Source organism: Thalassophryne amazonica, chromosome 11 (genome assembly GCF_902500255.1).
Source record: "Thalassophryne amazonica chromosome 11, fThaAma1.1, whole genome shotgun sequence".
NCBI lineage: Eukaryota > Metazoa > Chordata > Actinopteri > Batrachoidiformes > Batrachoididae > Thalassophryne > Thalassophryne amazonica.
In genome coordinates, this window is record NC_047113.1 from 34304489 (window position 1) to 34327103 (window position 22615).

The 22615-nt window shown below is 39.5% G+C and overlaps 1 protein-coding gene across 1 annotated transcript; it reads left to right on the forward strand.

Moving 5' to 3' along the window:
- Window positions 1–1480: 1480 nt before the first annotated feature.
- LOC117519658 (high mobility group B protein 6-like) lies at window positions 1481–19813 on the forward strand. Its single transcript, XM_034180930.1, has 13 exons — window positions 1481–1510; window positions 2122–2183; window positions 3798–3872; window positions 4010–4166; window positions 4252–4359; window positions 5687–5821; window positions 5946–5982; window positions 15915–15985; window positions 16545–16679; window positions 17928–17964; window positions 19007–19155; window positions 19309–19416; window positions 19550–19813. Exons 1-13 carry the CDS (start codon window positions 1481–1483, stop codon window positions 19604–19606), a joined length of 1161 nt encoding a protein of 386 aa, XP_034036821.1. The 3' UTR covers window positions 19607–19813.
- Window positions 19814–22615: the final 2802 nt, after the last annotated feature.

The window sequence follows — 22615 nt, forward strand, 5'->3', positions numbered from 1 at the left end:
GCCTGTTCAAAGGTCACTCGGTGGGAGGCGGAGTACAAACTGGGCAGACCTCCAGTCTGTGACAGGGAGATATGATGATGATGATGGTGATGATGATGATGATGATGATGATTATTATTATTATTATTATTATTATTATTATTATTCACTGAGCAATAATTAGTATATTACAATATATCATTCACTCATCTTTAACACTTAATGGTGACGGGGACTGCAGCTTCCCATCAATTATGATGTATATCACGCTTTATTGCAGTCACGTGTCTTCAAAAGATTTCAGAATGCTTAGTGACGCAATGCATTTAACATTTAGATGTGAAACAACCCCCCCCCCCCCCCCACACACACACACACACACACAAACCATTTTTAAAATTTGTATTTCCTGTTATTATTATTATTATTATTATTATTATTATTATTCGGGTTGGGGCTGCAGCCTGTTCAAAGGTCACTCGGTGGGAGGCGGAGTACAAACTGGACAGACCTCCAGTCTGTGACAGGGAGATATGATGATGATGATGGTGATGATGATGATGATTGTTATTATTATTATTATTATTATTATTATTATTATTATTATTATTATTATTATTCGGGTTGGGGCTGCAGCCTGTTCAAAGGTCACTCGGTGGGAGGCGGAGTACAAACTGGACAGACCTCCAGTCTGTGACAGGGAGATATGATGATGATGATGGTGATGATGATGATGATTGTTATTATTATTATTATTATTCACCGAACAATAATTAGTACATTACAATATATCACTCATTCACTCATCTTTAACACTTAATGGTGACGGGGGGCTGCAGCTTTATACATTGCAGTCACGTGTCTTCAAAAGATTTCAGAATGCTAAGTGACGTAATACTTTCTAAGAACAAAGAAATAGGTTAAAGGTTATTTCAGTCTTTTTGCTCAAACGTCATCTTACAAAGCTGTTTTAAAGAACATAAGGAGAAGCAGCACTGGTTCAGTTTAGAGGGAACCTGATTCAGCAGAGCTTCAGATTATACTCAGATTTAACTTTGTTTAATTGAAGAGTTATTTATTGTAGAAGCCGAAATTAGCACAGATAATCAGCGAGATTTGTAAGTAACTGATGAAACAACACGTTTTGCTCACAATAATAATATGGAGCATCTCAGGCAGCATCTCCCAGTACAACAACAACAACGTTTCTTTTTCAGGGGGTTTTAGCTTCACAAAATTCTAAATGACGTAAATACGTTAGTGTACAAGTGTCACTAAGTCGTGTGAGTGAAATTAAGATGCCTGAATATTTTTAGACAGTGAACAGTGTGAAGACAAGTGATGCTTCAGGAAGATTAAAAAACAATGTTCCAAATATGTTTTTATTTATTTGTGGCTCGTTTGAACTCAAAATGATAATTACACTTTGGCATTTATGACAGAACAGTCAGTTTAGTGCTTAATCAAACTTCCACTTTCTCTCAGGACACAGACCTTCAAAATGGAGACAATCGATCAAGGATCAATGCTGGTAAGTGACGTCAGTCAGCTCAGTCCTGATGACAAAGATCATAATAACACCTTCTTTACTGCATTAGACTGAGAACACATTTTTATTATTTTTTTATCTCAATCTGGCCCTAAATTTGAGCTTTGACATCTCAAAGCTGAGAAAAAATCGTGGCTGCCCCCTGGTGGTTGTCTGAAGCGATAACTGTTGTCCCTCTGGAGCAGTTGTGACCTCTCTGACTGAACCTTCTACTTCTGAATTAATTAAAACACAGAACCAAACAACTTTTCTAAGTAAATTAATATTCAGAACATTCAAAGAATGTGATCGGTGCAAAATATGAAGTAAGATGAGACAGAAATGACGAAAATTCAACCTGGACGAGGGTCATTAGCAGCTTCTCAGCCTCTGTGTGTGTGTGTGTGTGTGTGTGTGTGTGTGTGTGTGTGTGTGTGTGTGTGTGTGTGTGTGTGTGTGTGTGTGTGTGTGTGTGTGTGTGTGTGTGTGTGTGTGTGTGTGTGTGTGTGTGTGTGTGTGTTTCACAGATTGTTGGGTCGTCAGTTCTTCACACTATATGAGACTGATGTGGACAGATGTTACAATAATTGTATGTTGTGTGTTTGTGTCTCTAGAATGTCGACATTCCTGTGGTGAAACTTGACATGACCATAGACACGGAGCCTGTAGCGTGGCTGTAAGTAAAAACATACACGCAAACATGATTTATTCTGACTTTCCTCAGTCGGGTCACATATTCAAGAACCAGTCGACACACTCGCTTGTTCTGTAGTTGCAGTGAGAATCTGGTTGATGGGTCCATCGACAGCTCAGATCAGAATGTAATCAACCACATGTGACAGCTGATTCCACCAAAAATAACACAGCAAACGTCATCAAGACATTATTTTTCCTCAAGTGGCAACTTCTCTCAAAAATGATCATGAAATGTCCTGAATGTCAAATGTTACCTGATGAAAGCAAACGATTTGAAAGTCAAACTGACTGTAAAAAAAACAAAAAAAAAACATAAATGATGATGAAATCTGAAAAAGTAAAAGACTGAACAGTTAAGAAGTTGCTCTGAGAAAACAGACATTATGATTCATAAAAACACCACAAACTAGCAGGAGGTGGTAATGGTAGAAAATATATATATATATATATATATATATATATATTTTTTTTTTTTTTTTTCAAATATGCTTACATCCACTTCAGAGATTGTGCATTGTGTAATTTGGGAGCTATTTCATATAGAAAGTGGGTGTCTACCATGACAAAAAAAAAAAAAACACCCCATGCAAAAAAGAAAACTGCAAAATATACTGTAATTTTAACATCTTTCGAAATATTAGAATGTAATTGTTTTGACTTCATGATTAGTTTTGATGAACCCTGCATTGAACACAACATTCACGTTTATGATATATAATGGTCCTGACTTGGTAGTACTTGTTTTAGAGAAGTCACAAAAGCTACATAAGTACTGATATTATTACAGTGATCATGCAATTACACATGTAATTTAAACACATGTAAAAGTCACAGCATGGCAAGTTGTAGTAAATCAAGTGTCATGGCCAAGCCAAAAACAAAGCTCTCAGGCTAAAGAATTTGATAAAACCTTTGACAATGGTTTATGTTTTTAAAGTTTTTGAAGAGCATGGCCTCCTCCTAAGTTCTGTTATTCACACAGTGTGACTGAAATAAAACCTTTGTGAAAGAATTGTGTTTATAAAGTTTTTGAAGAGCATGGACAAACTTTACACATAGCGGAATAGCCAGATAATTGAAAATAGACCATACTTTGTTACATTCAAGGGGTGTGGGGTTATTTTCAAGATATAGGATTAATTTTGATGCCAAAATGCTGGTATTAATATTGTGAATCATTTCCCAAGTGGATGTATTGAAATTCTGACTTGTGATTTTACCACCTCCTGCTACCAAAGATGTGTTTGCAGGTGGTATAACTCTCTCTCTCTCTCTCTCTCTCTCTCTCTCTCTCTCTCTCTCTCTCTCTCTCTCAGTAACGGTGAACCAGTGTATATTCTCTCAGGCTTCACTTTGTCAGATTTTGCTCCTGTGAACACCTCAGTCACACAGTAAGTGAAGATATGATCTTGTTTTTCTCTGACTGATGTCTGACATGTGACAGTGGGTCTCCAGCTGAGAGACGTTTCAGACTGTGAATGTTTGAACCATGTGGTTTGACTCGATGAATCGTGAATTTAATTTTGTGTATTTTAAGGAAAACCTTTGTTTGTAGGTGGTGTTTCTCTCTCTCATTCATATATTTTGTCTTCAGACCCAGTGAGCCAGTGTGTGATGCCACAGACTTCACTTTACTAGACGTTGCTCCTGTGAACACCTCAGTCACACAGTAAGTGAAGATATGATCAGATTTGTCTGACTGATGTGTGAAAAGTAACAGCGGTCTCCAGCTGACAGACGTCTTTTCAAACCATGAAGACAGATCTACTGATGTCCTACAAGTTCTGCTTTTTTCTTTGGCTGCAGGCCTGAATTTGAGACACTGATGCCATATGAGCCTGAACCTGAAGTTGAAGGACCTCACAGCGCTTTCATGCTCTTCATGCGTGAGTGGAGGGAACGCGTCATGAATGAGTTTGGTGTGGACGACAGCGAGATTGTGAAGACCATTCTGAAAGACCAGGTAAGTGTTGACACTCGGTAAGTGTTGATGCTCCTGGATGTGTCCGTCTGCATGTATCTGAAAGTGTGATGTCGTCTGTCCACAGTGGGATGATCTACCCGCGGAGGAACAGGCCACGTACTATGAGCTGGCTAAAGGAGAAAACATCCTCCACTCCCAGCAGCATCCCGACTGGTCAGCCAAAGAAAACTATGTGAGTCCAACCGGCTCATTTTTAACTCACACACGCTGCATGTTGTCATCACAACATTAATGGAGTCACCGTGAGAGTGAACGCTCTTTGTTGACAGCATGTCGAAGGTGTCATGTGTTTGTTTTGTTGCAGGGTAAAAGAAAGAGGTGCACGCACAACACGATGGAAGGTGAGGTCATATTCATGAGAAAGAGAAAATATGTTCAGCTAAAATGTAAATCGCTTCAGTTTTTTAGCCACAAACTCCACTTTCAAGCAGTGCAGATATTTGAGACAGTGTTGATGTGACGACTTTGGTCATGACATAAGTTTCCTGACAGCCTGCTTTATCCCATCAACAAACACCACTGATGTGTGTTTGGGCTCAAAACTGGAGCTTTCAGGCTTCTGCTTGATATTTGGAAGTTACACGTTTTGGTTCCAGATCCGTTTTCAGTGAATTTGTTTCATATCGACTCCAAAATCTTGGGCTCTGAGAACCTCTGACTTTTTAAATATTTTTGATTCAATAATTTAAAACTTTACATTTCCAGTCAAATGATTGATGTCGGGTTGTTTGTTGTGCACCTGCAGAATCTGAAGAACCGTCACATTCAAAGAAGTCTTGTTTGATGTCAGGATACGAGACAGACAGCAGACACAGGTGAGACCAGGCGAAGTTCAACAGACCAACAGTTCAACACTTTACACAAATATGAATCTGTTCGTGCCGCACCGCGAGGCCGCTATTCACATCAAAACATTACATCACATTTTATTTATCAGATGATGTCAGTGTACATACACGTTTCCTAGAAAGACACTTTTGGACCTATTTTTGTGGACGTGCAGCACAATGACAAATTGATATTTTCCTCACAACAAAATCCACATTCTACTTCTGTTTGGTGTTTTGATGCCAACACAGAGTGAACAATGATGACGGCTGCAAATATGCAGGAGTTTCATTCTAATGAGGCAAATCAAAGATGGGATTGAAAGCTGATTTATGCTGAACCTTGGATATGAACATGGAAATGGAGAGCGCATTCTGTCCGGGCTCTGCATTGATTTCATCCATTTCTGTGTCTGTTTTCAGAAAAGACAAAAACAAAAACTGAAAAGAAACAAGTACAGAATGATTTCTCTGTGCTTTATGACACAAATTAATTGTGGCCGTGGCCTTTGCAGAAGCAGCACTCTTTAGTGTTCATATTTGTGTGTGTGTGTGTGTGTGTGTGTGTGTGTGTGTGTGTGTGTGTGTGTGTGTGTGTGTGTGTGTGTGTGTGTGTGTGTGTGTGTGTGTGTGTGTGTGTGTGTGTGTGTGTGTGTGTGTGTGTGTGTGTAGCAAAAAAGCGAACAAGGTCAAGCTGTTGGATGTAAGCGGAAAGGAGACGAAATCCAGGGTGCTGAATGTAAGAGGAAAAGACAAGAGATGAACTGGGTCACCCTGAACCAGCAGGACATTAAGTGGTTAGCCTGTGTGAGTTTGACATGCTCATGTCATACATGTTGTCTGTTCATGTCACAGATAACAGGGACACTTCTTGATATAAATTCCATTGATAGAAAGAGTAACGTGTGTGTTTTTAATTGATTGTTTTTAGGCTCAGCTGCAGTTGGACCCTTTGGCTGGGGATGAAGGTAAGATGGTTATTCTATGAATGATTAAAAGTTTTAATAAGAAATATTTTGTTTGAGCTCATTTTAAATGAAAGTAAAACATCTCAATATCATCCTGTAAATAATAAACACCAGTCAAACATCGTAAAAAATATGCCAATATACTGAGTTTGGACAGGGATCAATTTACGTATGTATTAATAACTCTTGGCAGTTGATAAAATCTGGCAATGTGTGAAATGTATTTGGTTTAGTTGTTTTTATGTCATGCTCATTGGTCAACTTTCAATTTTTGATAATCGATAAAGGATATATAGTCCATATTGTTTTGCATCATCTGGACCCACATTCTCCTGATGGTACAGTTGCATTAAAATCAAAGACAGAGGACAATTATTGGCCAATTAGAAAAAAGAAAAATCTGAATTTGTAGCTTTTGTAGCGACGTCTCGCACTGTGGGAAGTCCTTAAAGCGACAGTATCACCTCAAAATCTCTCATCAGCCGTTAAAATTTTCACTGAAAACCAGCTTAATTTTTCGAACCGTGTCCACTTCGATGTGTCTCACAGGTTTAGAAAAGATTTTGATCAAACAAAGCGCCAGTCTCTCAGCAACTTCTCAGACAAAGGAATTCCGACGAGGGGCTGGGCAACTCCTCCCACAAGGAGTGCTCACAGGCGAATGACGTCACCGACAGGCATGGAAAAACTCACGCATGCGCACGAGGGTTCATGCATGTCTGACGTAAAAACATATGAATGAAATCCATATAGTTTTTGAAAAAATAAAAAGGACCTATACTTTATGGACAGCCCTCGTATAGTCCATATTGTTTTGCATCATCTGGACCCACATTCTCCTGATGGGACAGTTGCATTAAAATCAAAGACAGAGGACAATTATTGGCCAATTAGAAAAAAATGAAAAATCTGAATTTGTAGCTTTTCACATGGATTATTTAAATTATTGTGATCTAAAGTGATTCTTAATGCTGAATCTTACATCAGCGTTAAGAGTTTTACAAATCCTGATATAATGACCAGTGTGTTTGTTCATATTCCAGCTCCTGCAGCGGCGCCTCAGCCGCAGACATCATATGTTAAAAAGCCAGCGAACGCCTTCATGATCTTCAGGAGGGAGGAGAAAGACCGCATCATGGCACAGCATAAATGCAAAGATAGCTGCCACGTGAATAAGATTCTGGGAGAGCTGGTAAGTGTGGATCCTCCTCTGTGTGTGTGTGTGTGTGTGTGTGTGTGTGTGTGTGTGTGTGTGTGTGTGTGTGTGTGTGTGTGTGTGTGTGTGTGTGTGTGTGTGTGTGTGTGTGTGTGTGTGTGTGTGTGTGTGTGTGTGTGTGTGTGTGTGTGTGTGTGTGTGCGTGTGTGTGTGTGTGTGTGTGTGTGTGAGAGAGAGAGAGAGAGATCACTGATAGTATCATGTCTTCTGTCCACAGTGGAAAAATATGACACGGGAGGAAAAATCCAGATACTTTGAAAAGGCCAAAGCAGAAAAGCTCCTCCACTCCCAGCTGCACCCCCACTGGACGTTCAAAGACAGCTACGTGAGTACAACCTGCTCACATTCAGCTCACACATGTGGCATCATGTTACCATCACTGCACAGGACTTTAAGAATTCATGATCAGAGTGAGACGTCTTTTTATGTTTTTATCAAAACTGTTTGTTCTGGTGCAGGGTAAGAAGACAAAGAAGAAGAAGAACAGGACCACCGAGCCACCCAGCAGGCTGTAAGGCAGCGGTGCCCAAAGTGTTCCAGAAAGGGCCAAGAGGGGGCAGGTTTTCTTTGCAGCACTGACTCCAGCAGATGATTTCACTAATGAATTCATCCCATCTGCTCAAAGTGATGTTCATCTATGAAAAGCGTCTCTGAAACAATAAAGTGCCATTTTTGGCACCACATTGGCCCCTCTGAAGCTCAACATGGAAATTATACAGTATTCTTCCTCTCTAATTCATTTTTTGTTTTTTTGTTTTTGTACATTTCACTAAAAAGTTGTCAGATGTACAGGGATTCATTCTCAATTAAATTAAATCATAAAAATGTTCCTCCTACGTCTTCCTTTTGTACTATAATCTTGCAATAATAAGTGGGAATCTTATTACTGTGTGTTGTTATGTAGTGGAATAATTGAAGAGCATATAACATGCCATAAATGATTTTTTAGGGAGTTAAAGGTAAAAAAAAAGAGCCTATTTTAGTATTTTAATGAATTAATAACTGACTAAAACAACATATGATGCCTATCACCTTCAGATGACAATAAAATTATTCTCAAATATCAACTAGTAGACTATAAATGCATGGATGAATCAGAAAGATGACAAATTTGATAATATTCTTAACCCTCTCAAGGCAGGCGCTGCAGATTTGCAACAGCTAAATATCTGATTTTTTTCCTGTTACTAAAAATTAATTTGAGCCTGAGAGGGTTAACAAGCAAAATCATTTGAAAAAAAATGCATTTTGTTATGTTAATAAGGTCCCACCCCGAGAACGATCACAAACATGTGGTACTATGTGTTGGGAAAGTGTAGTGACACGGACCCACAACAGGGGGCGCAAATGAACGGTCAATAGATGAGCCAAAAGGTAAAAATTTAATGTTGTGAAATGTGCACAACGAACATACAGACAATCTCAGAATATCATTACAGTCAATCCACAAAGGTGACGTGTGGGCAGGCTCGAGGATAGAAGACGTCTGTCCTGAGAAGAGCCGGAACCACACGATTTCCGCCGCCCCAGAACCTGGTGAATACTGGAGCCGCCAAGTCCCGAATTCCCAGGTGATTACCGTCCCCGACTGTCGGATCTGGTACTGCTGGCGAAGAACAAAGACAGTCAAGTGTGGGTGTGTGCACACCCAGTAACAACAGCGGTGGGAATGCCACCTCCACCTCTCACTCAATACTTGCAGCGATCCCTCAGAGGAAAAAGAGTGCCGTATTGCACAGCCTCCACAAAAAGGACCGGTACTCCTGCAAACACTCACAATAAACAGATTTACAAAATACAACAAAAAGGCTGAGGATATTACCTCCAATGAAGTATGATATCTCAGCGATGAGGTGGAGATGACGTCTGGGTTTTATGGAGTGAGATGATGAAGAATGAGTGACAGCTGTCAGGAAGTAATGAGTAACAGCTGTCATTCCCGGCTGAGTCCGTGGCGGCAGCGCCCTCTCGTGCCTGAAGCCCGCACTTCAGGCAGGGCGCCCTCTGGTGGTGGGCCAGCAGTACCTCTTCTGGCGGCCCACACAACACTATGTTCACAAATATTTGTTCAAGACACATATCGCTGTCTATTTTAAATTATCATTTGGATACATTTTTCCAGTTATAAACAGACAACAAAATAAAATCAAGAATTAAAGGAAAACCACCTACTTGGTGGTTACCATGAGAAGAGGAAAGTTCATCAGAATTCCAGTAAAAATCAATCACTGTCACTATCTGGAATATCCTCCCTTGTTTGGTTTGCACAGTCTCCACTACAGCATTTGCAGAGAAGAGTGCACGGCCAGTCGCTGTTGGAGCGGCTGCATTGCCCGTTACATCCTACTCTACAGTCACCAAGTACTGTCCGTGGTGCAGGAAGTGCAAGACACTTGACTGGAAGATATCCTCTATTCTCTGAATACCATCCACTCTCTTCAATAGGAGGAAGCACAGGGCAGTTGGTCTTGCATTTATCCCGCATTGTAAGTGGCACAGAGGATATGAGGCAGTAATGTGGCAAGGGTTGGAGGAACATCTCACCGTCCACGTACTTTAATCGAAAAAGTTCCCATCTGAGAAATGGCAGGGTTGTTGGACCTGATGAACAGTAAACGTGACATATGAAAGGTTCTAGTGCCTTCACCTGTGTTGGACGTTCTCCATTGCTAAGCTCAGTTGGAATGGAACCTTCACCAAGTTCTTTGAAGCAGATTTGATGCTTTTTTTATTATTACGTTTTTTTAATTGTGGTGCTGTAAAAGATCTTGACAAAAGTGTTCTTAGTTTAGTCTAATGTCATCATATCACATTTAGTTTAGTCCATGTGGTTTTATGATTGCAACAGGAATGATCCAGAATGGAAGTTTGGTGCAGATAATTTGTTCTAACTTTGCGCTCGATGGGAAATAATTCATTCCATCCATCCATTTTCTTCCCCTTTATCCGGAGTCGGGTTGCGGGGCAGCAGCTCAAGCAAAGCCGCCCAGACCTCCCGATCCACACCTCCTCCAGCTCCTCCGGGGGAACCCCAAGGCGTTCCCAAGCCAGCCGAGAGATGTAATCCCTCCAGCGTGTCCTGGGTCTTCCCCGGGGCCTCCTCCCAGTGGGACGTGCCCGGAACACCTCTACAGCGAGGCATCCAGGGGGCATCCAGAAAAGATGCCCGAGCCACCTCAACTGACTCCTTTCGACGTGGAGGAGCAGCGGCTCCACTCCGAGCTCCTCCCGAGTGACCGAGCTCCTCACCCTATCTCTAAGGGAGCGCCCAGCCACCCTGCGGAGGAAACTCATCTCGGCCGCTTGTACTCGCGATCTCGTTCTTTCGGTCATGAGCCAAATCTCATGACCATAGGTGAGGATCGGAACGTAGATCGATCGGTAAATCGAGAGCTTTGACCCCCTACTCAGCTCTCTCTTCACCACGACGGTCCGATACAGCGACCGCATCACTGCAGACGCTGCACCAATCCATCTATCGATCTCACACTCCATCCGTCCCTCACTCGTGAACAAGACCCCGAGATACTTAAACTCCTCCACTTGAGGCAAGGACACTCCACTGACCTGAAGAGGGCAAAGCACCTTTTTCCGGTCGAGAACCATGGCCTCGGATTTAGAGGTGCTTCATCCCGGACGGTTCACACTCGGCTGCAAACCGCCCCAGTGCACGCTGAAGGTCCTGATTTGACGAAGCCAACAGAACCACATCGTCCGCAAACAGCAGAGACGAGATTCTGTGGTTCCCAAACCAGACCCCCTCTACACCCCGGCTGCGCCTAGAAATTCTGTCCATAAAAATAATTTTTTTTAATATATATATATTTTTTTATGGGAAATAATTCTTATTATAAAATCAGAGGGTTAAAAAAACTTGCATCCATTGGTCTGAACCTCCTGAATTTGTTCCTTTCTAAGTAAAGGAGCCGTGGTTGTAGTTTCAGATCATCAGAACTCCTCAGCCCCAATCTGCAAATAAATCTCCAGAATTTTCTGCATCTGACCTTCACCTTTTAACTGACTGGCGGAAATAAAAGAATGATAGAAAAACACACGAGTCCTGTAACAATGGACAGACCACAGCCCCATGAAACTGGTACAACAATATACAAAAAGTGTTGGAAATGTGGATGTAAACACCCCAAAACTAAAACTGAAAATCTGTATCTCGACCCATCAATTACATAATATAATATAATATAATATAATATAATATAATATAATATAATATAATAATTGTTTGTATATTTGTTGAGGTCCAAATAATATTTCTGGACTTTCGATGTGACCCCCCCCCCCCCCCCCCCCCCGCACACACACACACACACACACACACACACACACACACACACACACACACACACACACACACACATACACAATTTGTAAAATTTGTATTTCCTGTTGTTATTATTATTATTATTAGTAGTAGTAGTAGTAGTAGTAGTAGTAGTAGTAGTAATAGTATTATTATTATTATTATTATTATTATTATTATTATTATTATTATTATTATTATTATTCGGGTTGGGGCTGCAGCCTGTTCAAAGGTCACTGGGTGGGAGGCGGAGTACAAACTGAACAGACCTCCAGTCTATGACAGGGAGATATGATGATGATGATGATGATGGTGATGATGATGATGATGATGATGATGATTATTGTTGTTGTTGTTGTTGTTATTATTATTCACTGAACAATAATTAGTATATTACAATATATCACTCACTCACTCATCTTTAACACTTAATGGTGAGGGGGGGGGCTGCAGCTTTATACATTGCAGTCACGTGTCTTCAGAAGATTTCAGAATGCTAAGTGACGTAATACTTTCTAAGAACAAAGAAAAAGGTTAAAGGTTATTTTAATCTTTTGGCTCAAACGTCATCTTACAAAGCTGTTTTAAAGAACATAAGGAGAAGCAGCACTGGTTCAGTTTAGAGGGAACCTGATTCAGCAGAGCTTCAGATTATACTCAGATTTAACTTTGTTTAATTGAAGAGTTATTTATTGTAGAAGCCGAAATTAGCACAGATAATCAGCGAGATTTGTAAGTAACTGATGAAACAACACGTTATGCACACAATAATAATGACGACATTAAAATAAATATATTTGCGATTTAATGTAGTAACATATATCATCCAGTAGGTGGACGTATCTCGCAATAAAACCATCAAATTTCTTTTAAGGGATTTTTAGCTTCTAAAAATTCTAAATGACATAAATTCATTAGTGTACAAATGTCACTAAGTCATGTTCGTGAAATTAAGTGCTTGAAGATTTTTATACAGTGAACAGTGTGAATTGATGCTGCTTAATGTTTTAGGAATTTTTCAGAAAAAACAAACAATGTTCCAAACATTTTATTTATTTATTTGTGGCTTATTTGAACTTATTTGAATGAACAATTACACTTTAGCGTGTATGACAGGACATTTTAAAGTTATCGGTTCACCTGAAATTTGTCAAAAATATTTTGATGCTTTTTTATTATTACGTTTTTTAATTGTGGTACTGTAAAAGATCTTGACAAAAGTGTTCTTAGTTTAGTCTAATGTCATCATATCACATTTAGTTTAGTCCATGTGGTTTTATGATTGCAGCAGGAATGATCCAGAATGGAAGTTTGGTGCAGAAAATTTGTTCTAACTTTGCGCTCGATGGGAAATAATTCTTATTTAAAAATCCGAGGGTTCAGATCATCAGAACTCCTCAGCCCCAGTCTGCAAATAAATCTCCAGAATTTTCTGCATCTGACCTTCACCTTTTAACTGACTGGCGGAAATAAAAGAATGATAGAAAAACACACGAGTCCTGTAACAACAGACAGACCACAGCCCCATGAAACTGGTACAACAATATACAAAAAGTGTTGGAAATGTGGATGTAAACACCCCAAAACTAAAACTGAAAATCTGTATCTCGACCCATCAATTACATAATATAATATAATATAATATATTAATTGTTTGTATATTTGTTGAGGTCCAAAATAATATTTCTGGACTTTAGATGTGATACACCCCCCCCCCCCACACACACACACACACGCACCCACACACACACACACAATTTTTAAAATGTGTATTTCCTGTTATTATTATTATTATTATTATTATTATTATTATTATTATTATTATTATTCACTGAGCAATAATTAGTATATTACAATATATCATTCACTCATCTTTAACACTTAATGGTGACGGGGACTGCAGCTTCCATCAATTATGATGTATATCACGCTTTATTGCAGTCACGTGTCTTCAAAAGATTTCAGAATGCTTAGTGACGCAATGCATTTAACATTTAGATGTGAAACAACCCCCCCCCCCCCACACACACACACACAGACCATTTTTAAAATTTGTATTTCCTGTTATTATTATTATTATTATTATTATTATTATTATTATTATTATTATTCGGGTTGGGGCTGCAGCCTGTTCAAAGGTCACTCGGTGGGAGGCGGAGTACAAACTGGGCAGACCTCCAGTCTGTGACAGGGAGATATGATGATGATGATGGTGATGATGATGATGATGATGATGATGATTATTATTATTATTATTATTATTATTATTATTATTATTATTATTATTATTCACTGAGCAATAATTAGTATATTACAATATATCATTCACTCATCTTTAACACTTAATGGTGACGGGGACTGCAGCTTCCCATCAATTATGATGTATATCACGCTTTATTGCAGTCACGTGTCTTCAAAAGATTTCAGAATGCTTAGTGACGCCTGGGTCACCCTGAACCAGCAGGACATTAAGTGGTTAGCCTGTGTGAGTTTGACACGCTCATGTCATACATGATGTCTGTTCATGCCACAGATAACAAGGACACTTCTTGATATAAATTCCATTGATAGAAAGAGTAACGTGTGTGTTTTTAATTGATTGTTTTTAGGCTCAGCTGCAGTTGGACCCTTTGGCTGGGGATGAAGGTAAGATGGTTCTTCTATGAATGATTAAAAGTTTTAATAAGAAATATTTTGTTTTTGGCACCACACTGGCCCCTCTGAAGCTCAACATGGAAATTCTATGTCTTCCTCTGTAATTCATATATTTTTTGTACATTTCACTAAAACATTGTCAGAGATGTACAGGGATTCATTCTCAATTATATTACATCATAAAAATGTCTAAATTTTACCATATGGGGCACACTTGGTGGAAAAAAAGGTGAAAAACTTGGAAATATCACAAAAATTTTGTCCTACATCTTCCTTTTGGATTATAATCTTGCAATAATGAGTGGGAATCTTATTACTGTGTGTTATTATGTAGTGGAATCATTTAGGAGCATATCAAATGCCATAAATGTTTTTTTAGGCACTTAAAGGTAAAAAAAAAAGAGCCTATTTTAGTATTTTATTGAATTAATAACTGACTAAAACAACATATGATGCCTATCACCTTCAGATGACAATAAAATCATTCTCAAATATCAACTAGTAGACTATAAATGCATGGATGAATCAGAAAGATGACAAATTTGATAAGATAATATTCTTATCCCTCTCAAGGCAGGTGCTGAATATTTGCAACAACTAAATATCTGATTTTTTCCTGTTACTAAAAATTAATTTGAGCCTGAGAGGGTTAACAAGCAAAATCATGTGAAAAATGCATTTTGTTATGTTAATAAGGTCCCACCCCGAGAAAGATCACAAACATGTGGTACTATGTTCACAAATATTTGTTCAGGATATCACTGTCTATTTTAAATTATCATTTGGATACATTTTTACAATTATAAACAGACAACAAAATAAAATCAAGAATAAAGGAAAACCACCTACTTGGTGGTTACCATGAGAAGAGGAAAGTTAAAATCAATCACTGTCACTATCTGGAATATCCTCCCTTGTTCGGTTTGCACAGTCTCCACTATAGCATTTGCAGAGAAGAGTGCACGGCCAGTCGCTGTTGGAGCGGCTGCATTGCCCGTTAGATCCTACTCTACAGTCACCAAGTACTGTCCGTGGTGCAGGAAGTGCAAGACACTTGACTGGAAGATATCCTCTATTCTCTGAATACCATCCATTCTCTTCCATAGGAGGAAGCACAGGGCAGTTGGTCTTGCATTTATCCCGCATTGTGATGTAACTGGCACAGAGGATATGAGGCAGTAATGCGGCACGAGTTGGAGAAAACATCTCACCTTCCACGTTCTTTAATGGAAAAAGTTCAGATCTGAGAAATGGCAGGGTTGTTGGTCCTGATGAACAGTAAACGTGACATATGAAAGGTTCTAGTGCCTTCACCTGTGTTGGACGTTCTCCACTGCTAAGCTCAGTTGGAATGGAACCTTCACCAAGTTCTTTGAAGCAGATAATGGCAGGATCATCATCAAGCTTCAAGTAGGCGTTGACCCACGTCTTCTGGATATCCCAACAAACCTTCCTCCCAACACCAGAAAAGTTAGGAAGTCTAAAGAGGCCTTGACACTTTTGATGTCCAATGGCTTCAACATACTTGAGCACATCTATTTCTCATTTCTTTCTAGATGAGAGTTCAATTAAGAGCAGGAGGAACATAAAACACTTGTGGTTTGTTTATATTAAAGGTGTTATGTCCAACATTCAGTCCCTCGAGAGAACCTCTGACTTTTTAAATATTTTTGATTCAATAATTTAAAACTTTACATTTCCAGTCAAATGATTGATGTCGGGTTGTTTGTTGTGCACTTGCAGAATCTGAAGAACCGTCACATTCCAAGAAGCCTTGTTTGATGTCAGGATACGAGGACAGACAGGAGACGCAGGTGAGACCAGGCGACGTTCAACAGACCAACAGTTCAACACTTTCCACAAATATGAATCTGTTTGTGCCGCACCGTGAGGCCGCTCTTCACGTCCAAACATTACATCACATCATACATCACATTTTATTTATCAGATGATGTCAGTGTACATACTCGTGTCCTAGAAAGACACTTTTGGACCTATTTTTGTGGACGTGCAGCACAATGACAAATTGATATTTTCAAAATCCACATTCTACTTCTATTTGGTGTTTTGATGCCAACACAGAGTGAACAATGATGACGGCTGCAAATATGCAGGAGTTTCATTCTAATGAGGCAAATCAAAGATGGGATTGAAAGCTGATTTATGCTGAACCTTGGATATGGAGAGCGCATTCTGTCCGGGCTCTGCATTGATTTCATCCATTTCTGTGTCTGTTTTCAGAAAAGACAAAAACTGCAAAAAAACAAAAAGTGCAGAATGATTTCTCTGTGCTTTATGACACAAATTAATTGTGGGCGTGGCCTTTGCAGAAGCAGCACTCTTTAGTGTTCATATTTGTGTGTGTGTGTGTAGCAAAAAGGAGAAGAAAGTCAAGCTGTTGGATGTAAGTGGAAAGGAGACGAAATCCAGGGTGCTGAATGTAAGAGGAAAAGACAAGAGATGAACTGGGTCACCCTGAACCAGCAGGACATTAAGTGGTTAGCCTGTGTGAGTTTGACACGCTCATGTCATACATGTTGTCTGTTCATGCCACAGATAACAAGGACACTTCTTGATATAAATTCCATTGATATACTCAACAAAAATATAAACGCAACACTTTTGGTTTTGCTCCCATTTTGTATGAGATGAACTCAAAGATCTAAAACTTTTTCCACATACACAATATCACCATTTCCCTCAAATATTGTTCACAAACCAGTCTAAATCTGTGATAGTGAGCACTTCTCCGTTGCTGAGAAAATCCATCCCACCTCACAGGTGTGCCATATCAAGATGCTGATTAGACACCATGATTAGTGCACAGGTGTGCCTTAGACTGCCCACAATAAAAGGCCACTCTGAAAGGTGCAGTTTTATCACACAGCACAATGCCACAGATGTCGCAAGATTTGAGGGAGCGTGCAATTGGCATGCTGACAGCAGGAATGTCAACCAGAGCTGTTGCTCGTGTATTGAATGTTCATGTCTCTAACATAAGCCGTCTCCAAAGGCGTTTCAGAGAATTTGGCAGTACATCCAACCAGCCTCACAACCGCAGACCAGGTGTAACCACACCAGCCCAGGACCTCCACATCCAGCATGTTCACCTCCAAGATCGTCTGAGACCGGCCACTCGGACAGCTGCTGAAACAATCGGTTTGCATAACCAAAGAATTTCTGCACAAACTGTCAGAAACCGTCTCAGGGAAGCTCATCTGCATGCTCGTCGTCCTCATCGGGGTCTTGACCTGACTCCAGTTTGTCGTCGTAACCGACTTGAGTGGGCAAATGATCACATTCGCTGGCGTCTGGCATGTTGGAGAGGTGTTCTCTTCAACTCTATGCGAAGGAGATGTGTTGCACTGCATGAGGCAAATGGTGGTCACACCAGATACTGACTGGTCCGTTCCCCCCCCCCCAATAAAACAAAACTGCACCTTTCAGAGTGGCCTTTTATTGTGGACAGTCTAAGGCACACCTGTGCACTAATCATGGTGTCTAATCAGCATCTTGGTATGGCACACCTGTGAGGTGGGATGGATTATCTCAGCAAAGGAGAAGTGCTCACTATCACAGATTTAGACTGGTTTGTGAACAATATTTGAGGGAAATGGTGATATTGTGTATGTGGAATAAGTTTTAGATTTTTGAGTTCATCTCATACAAAATGGGAGCAAAACCAAAAGTGTTGCGTTTATATTTTTGTTGAGTGTAGAAAGAGTAACGTGTGTGTTTTTAATCGATTGTTTTTAGGCTCAGCAGCAGTTCGACCCTTTGGCTGGGGATGAAGGTAAGATGGTTATTCTATGAATGATTAAAAGTTTTAATAAGAAATATTTTGTTTGAGCTCATTTTAAATGAAAGTAACACATCTCAATATCATCCTGTAAATAATAAACACCAATCAAACATCGTAAAAATCTGCCAATATACTGAGTTTGGACAGGGATCAATTTACGTATGTATTAATAACTCTTGGCAGTTGATAAAATCTGGCAATGTGTGAAATGTATTTGGTTTAGTTGTTTTTATGTCATGCTCGTTGGTCAACTTTCAATTTTTGATAATCGATAAAGGATATATAGTCCATATTGTTTTGCATCATCTGGACCCACATTCTCCTGATGGTACAGTTGCATTAAAATCAAAGACAGAGGACAATTATTGGCCAATTAGAAAAAAGAAAAATCTGAATTTGTAGCTTTTGTAGCGACGTCTCGCACTGTGGGAAGTCCTTAAAGCGACAGTATCACCTCAAAATCTCTCATCAGCCGTTAAAATTTTCACTGAAAACAAGCTTAATTTTTCGAACCGTGTCCACTTCGATGTGTCTCACAGGTTTAGAAAAGATTTTGATCAAACAAAGCGCCAGTCTCTCAGCAACTTCTCAGACAAAGGAATTCCGACGAGGGGCTGGGCGACTCCTCCCACAAGGAGTGCTCACAGGTGAATGACGTCACCGACAGGCATGGAAAAACTCATGCATGCGCATGAGGGTTCATGCATGTCTGACGTAAAAACATATGAATGAAATCCATATAGTTTTTGAAAAAATAAAAAGGACCTATACTTTATGGACAGCCCTCGTATAGTCCATATTGTTTTGCATCATCTGGACCCACATTCTCCTGATGGTACAGTTGCATTAAAATCAAAGACAGAGGACAATTATTGGCCAATTAGAAAAAAAAGAAAAATCTGAATTTGTAGCTTTTCACATGGATTATTTAAATTATTGTGATCTAAAGTGATTCTTAATGCTGAATCTTACATCAGCGTTAAGAGTTTTACAAATTCTGATATAATGACCAGTGTGTTTGTTCATATTCCAGCTCCTGCAGCGGCGCCTCAGCCGCAGACATCATATGTTAAAAAGCCAGCGAACGCCTTCATGATCTTCAGGAGGGAGGAGAAAGACCGCATCATGGCACAGCATAAATGCAAAGATAGCTGCCACGTGAATAAGATTCTGGGAGAGCTGGTAAGTGTGGATCCTCCTCTGTGTGTGTGTGTGTGTGTGTGTGTGTGTGTGTGTGTGTGTGTGTGTGTGTGTGTGTGTGTGTGTGTGTGTGTGTGTGTGTGTGTGTGAGAGAGAGAGAGAGATCACTGATAGTATCATGTCTTCTGTCCACAGTGGAAAAATATGACACGGGAGGAAAAATCCAGATACTTTGAAAAGGCCAAAGCAGAAAAGCTCCTCCACTCCCAGCTGCACCCCCACTGGACGTTCAAAGACAGCTACGTGAGTACAACCTGCTCACATTCAGCTCACACATGTGGCATCATGTTACCATCACTGCACAGGACTTTAAGAATTCATGATCAGAGTGAGACGTCTTTTTATGTTTTTATCAAAACTGTTTGTTCTGGTGCAGGGTAAGAAGACAAAGAAGAAGAAGAACAGGACCACCGAGCCACCCAGCAGGCTGTAAGGCAGCGGTGCCCAAAGTGTTCTAGAAAGGGCCAAGAGGGGGCAGGTTTTCTATGCAGCACTGACTCCAGCAGATGATTTCACTAATGAATTCATCCCATCTGCTCAAAGTGATGTTCATCTATGAAAAGCGTCTCTGAAACAATAAAGTGCCATTTTTGGCACCACATTGGCCCCTCTGAAGCTCAACATGGAAATTATACAGTATTCTTCCTCTCTATTTTTTTTTTTTTTTTTTTTTTGTACATTTCACTAAAAAGTTGTCAGATGTACAGGGATTCATTCTCAATTAAATTAAATCATAAAAATGTTCCTCCTACGTCTTCCTTTTGTACTATATTCTTGCAATAAGTGGGAATCTTATTACTGTGTGTTATTATGTAGTGGAATAATTGAGGAGCATATCAAATGCCATAAATGATTTTTTAGGCAGTTAAAGGTAAAAAAAAAAAAGAGCCTATTTTAGTATTTTATTGAATTAATAACTGACTAAAACAACATATGATGCCCATCACCTTCAGATGACAATAAAATTATTCTCAAATATCAACTAGTAGACTATAAATGCATGGATGAATCAGAAAGATGACAAATTTGATAATATTCTTAACCCTCTCAAGGCAGGCGCTGCAGATTTGCAACAGCTAAATATCTGATTTTTTCCTGTTACTAAAAATTAATTTGAGCCTGAGAGGGTTAACAAGCAAAATCATTTGAAAAAAAATGCATTTTGTTATGTTAATAAGGTCCCACCCCGAGAAAGATCACAAACATGTGGTACTATGTTCACAAATATTTGTTCAAGACACATATCGCTGTCTATTTTAAATTATCATTTGGATACATTTTTCCAGTTATAAACAGACAACAAAATAAAATCAAGAATAAAGGAAAACCACCTACTTGGTGGTTACCATGAGAAGAGGAAAGTTAAAATCAATCACTGTCACTATCTGGAATATCCTCCCTTGTTCGGTTTGCACAGTCTCCACTACAGCATTTGCAGAGAAGAGTGCACGGCCAGTCGCTGTTGGAGCGGCTGCATTGCCCGTTACATCCTACTCTACAGTCACCAAGTACTGTCCGTGGTGCAGGAAGTGCAAGACACTTGACTGGAAGATATCCTCTATTCTCCGAATACCATCCATTCTCTTCAATAGGAGGAAGCACAGGGCAGTTGGTCTTGCATTTATCCCGCATTGTAAGTGGCACAGAGGATATGAGGCAGTAATGTGGCAAGGGTTGGAGGAAACATCTCACATTCCACGTACTTTAATCGAAAAAGTTCCCATCTGAGAAATGGCAGGGTTGTTGGACCTGATGAACAGTAAACGTGACATATGAAAGGTTCTAGTGCCTTCACCTGTGTTGGACGTTTTCCATTGCTAAGCTCAGTTGGAATGGAACCTTCACCAAGTTCTTTGAAGCAGATAATGGCAGAATCATCATCAAGCTTCAAGAAGGCGTTGACCCACATCTTCTGGATATCCCAACAAACCTTCCTCCCAGCACCAGAAAAGTTATGAAGTCTAAAGAGGCCTTGACACTTTTGATGTCCAATGGCTTCAACACACTTGAGCACATCTATTTCTCATTTCTTTCTACCCTGGCCTGTAAAAGATTGAAGGGAAGTGGGAGCTGCATTGTTTCCACAAGATGCAAGTTCAATTAAGAGCAGGAGGATACAACATAAGACACTAGTGGTTTGTTTATATTAAAGGTGTTATGTCCAACATTCAGTCCATCGAGATGACAATATTTGTTACCTCCGCCAAGGAGGTTATGTTTCGGTCGAGTTTGTCTGTCTGTCTGTCAGCAGGATAACTCAAAACGTTTTGAACGGATTTTGATGAAATGTTGTGGAGTGGTTGGAAATGACAAGAGGAACAAGTGATTAAATTTTACTGGTGATCCGGATCACGATCCGGATCCAGGAATTTTTTGAAGGATTCTTCACCATTGCGGGATAGGGGGAATTTTGACATTCTAGTTTCTAACTCCACAAAAACAAGGCAGAAAGGCTTGAAAAAAATTAGGGTGTAACATAGTCAAATGTTCTATCAAACAACAAAGTTTGGTGATGATCGGATCCGGATTCCGGATCTGGTGATCCAGAATATGCAAAAATATAAGGAAAATAGAAAATGTGTCAGTGTGAGGTGACAAATGAAGCTAGAGATGCACAACTAACACCAAATTGTAGCTGAATCTGTACTGATTTAGTAAGGTGTCATCAGATTTGATTTAGCTTCAAATGTTATGGAGCTACATCCAGAAGAAAACTGCCATTACCGAAAAATCGTTTTTATACAATAACTTTTGAACTAATAAAGACATATGGGTGATTCTTTAACTACGGGCACTATTGGCCTTGTAAATGTAATTTCCACCACACCATTGCCTTACAATATAAAGTGCCTTGGGACAATTGTTTGTTGTGATTTGGCGCTATATACATGTGCTCTGATGTCACTGTTTATCTCCATAGAAACTACCCAAACAATCTTTCATACAAACTGTTTAGGGATATTACAGTGTTGTGGTGGAAATTACAGCAATAGTGTGGGACAACTACATTTTGTTTAAAAAAAAATCACAACAGTTGTATGACATTGAATACCCCAATTATGTTTTGATTATTTTACTGATATTTTATTCAGAGATTTTAAAACATTAGAAAAATGTTTCTTTACCATTCATTTTTATCATTGAAGATCAAAAGTCTGGGTGTGGGACAAGCACAAAATGGCAATATTTGCATATAATGATGCTGAAAAAAGGTGAAAAAGTCATCATAGACTACTAGAACAAATTTCTTAACACACTTTCATTGTAAAGATGACTACAAAAGTGTGAAATTTCCCCTTTTTTCTGTTTTTCATACAATATGATCAAAGGACGTATTAAGTGCCCGTACTCTAAGAATCACCCATAAAAGTGATTCCAAGTTCTAGTGGTATGTTTTCATGGTCAAGGATGTCAAATATAAAAGGAAAGAAAAGTGTATGTA

Coding starts and splice junctions, on each gene's coding strand:
- LOC117519658 (XM_034180930.1), top strand. CDS start 1,481: ATGGAGACAATCGATCAAGGATCAATGCTG. Junction 3,873..4,009: donor GTGAACACCTCAGTCACACA/GTAAGTGAAGAT, acceptor CTTTGGCTGCAG/GCCTGAATTTGAGACACTGA. Junction 16,680..17,927: donor ACATTAAGTGGTTAGCCTGT/GTGAGTTTGACA, acceptor GATTGTTTTTAG/GCTCAGCAGCAGTTCGACCC.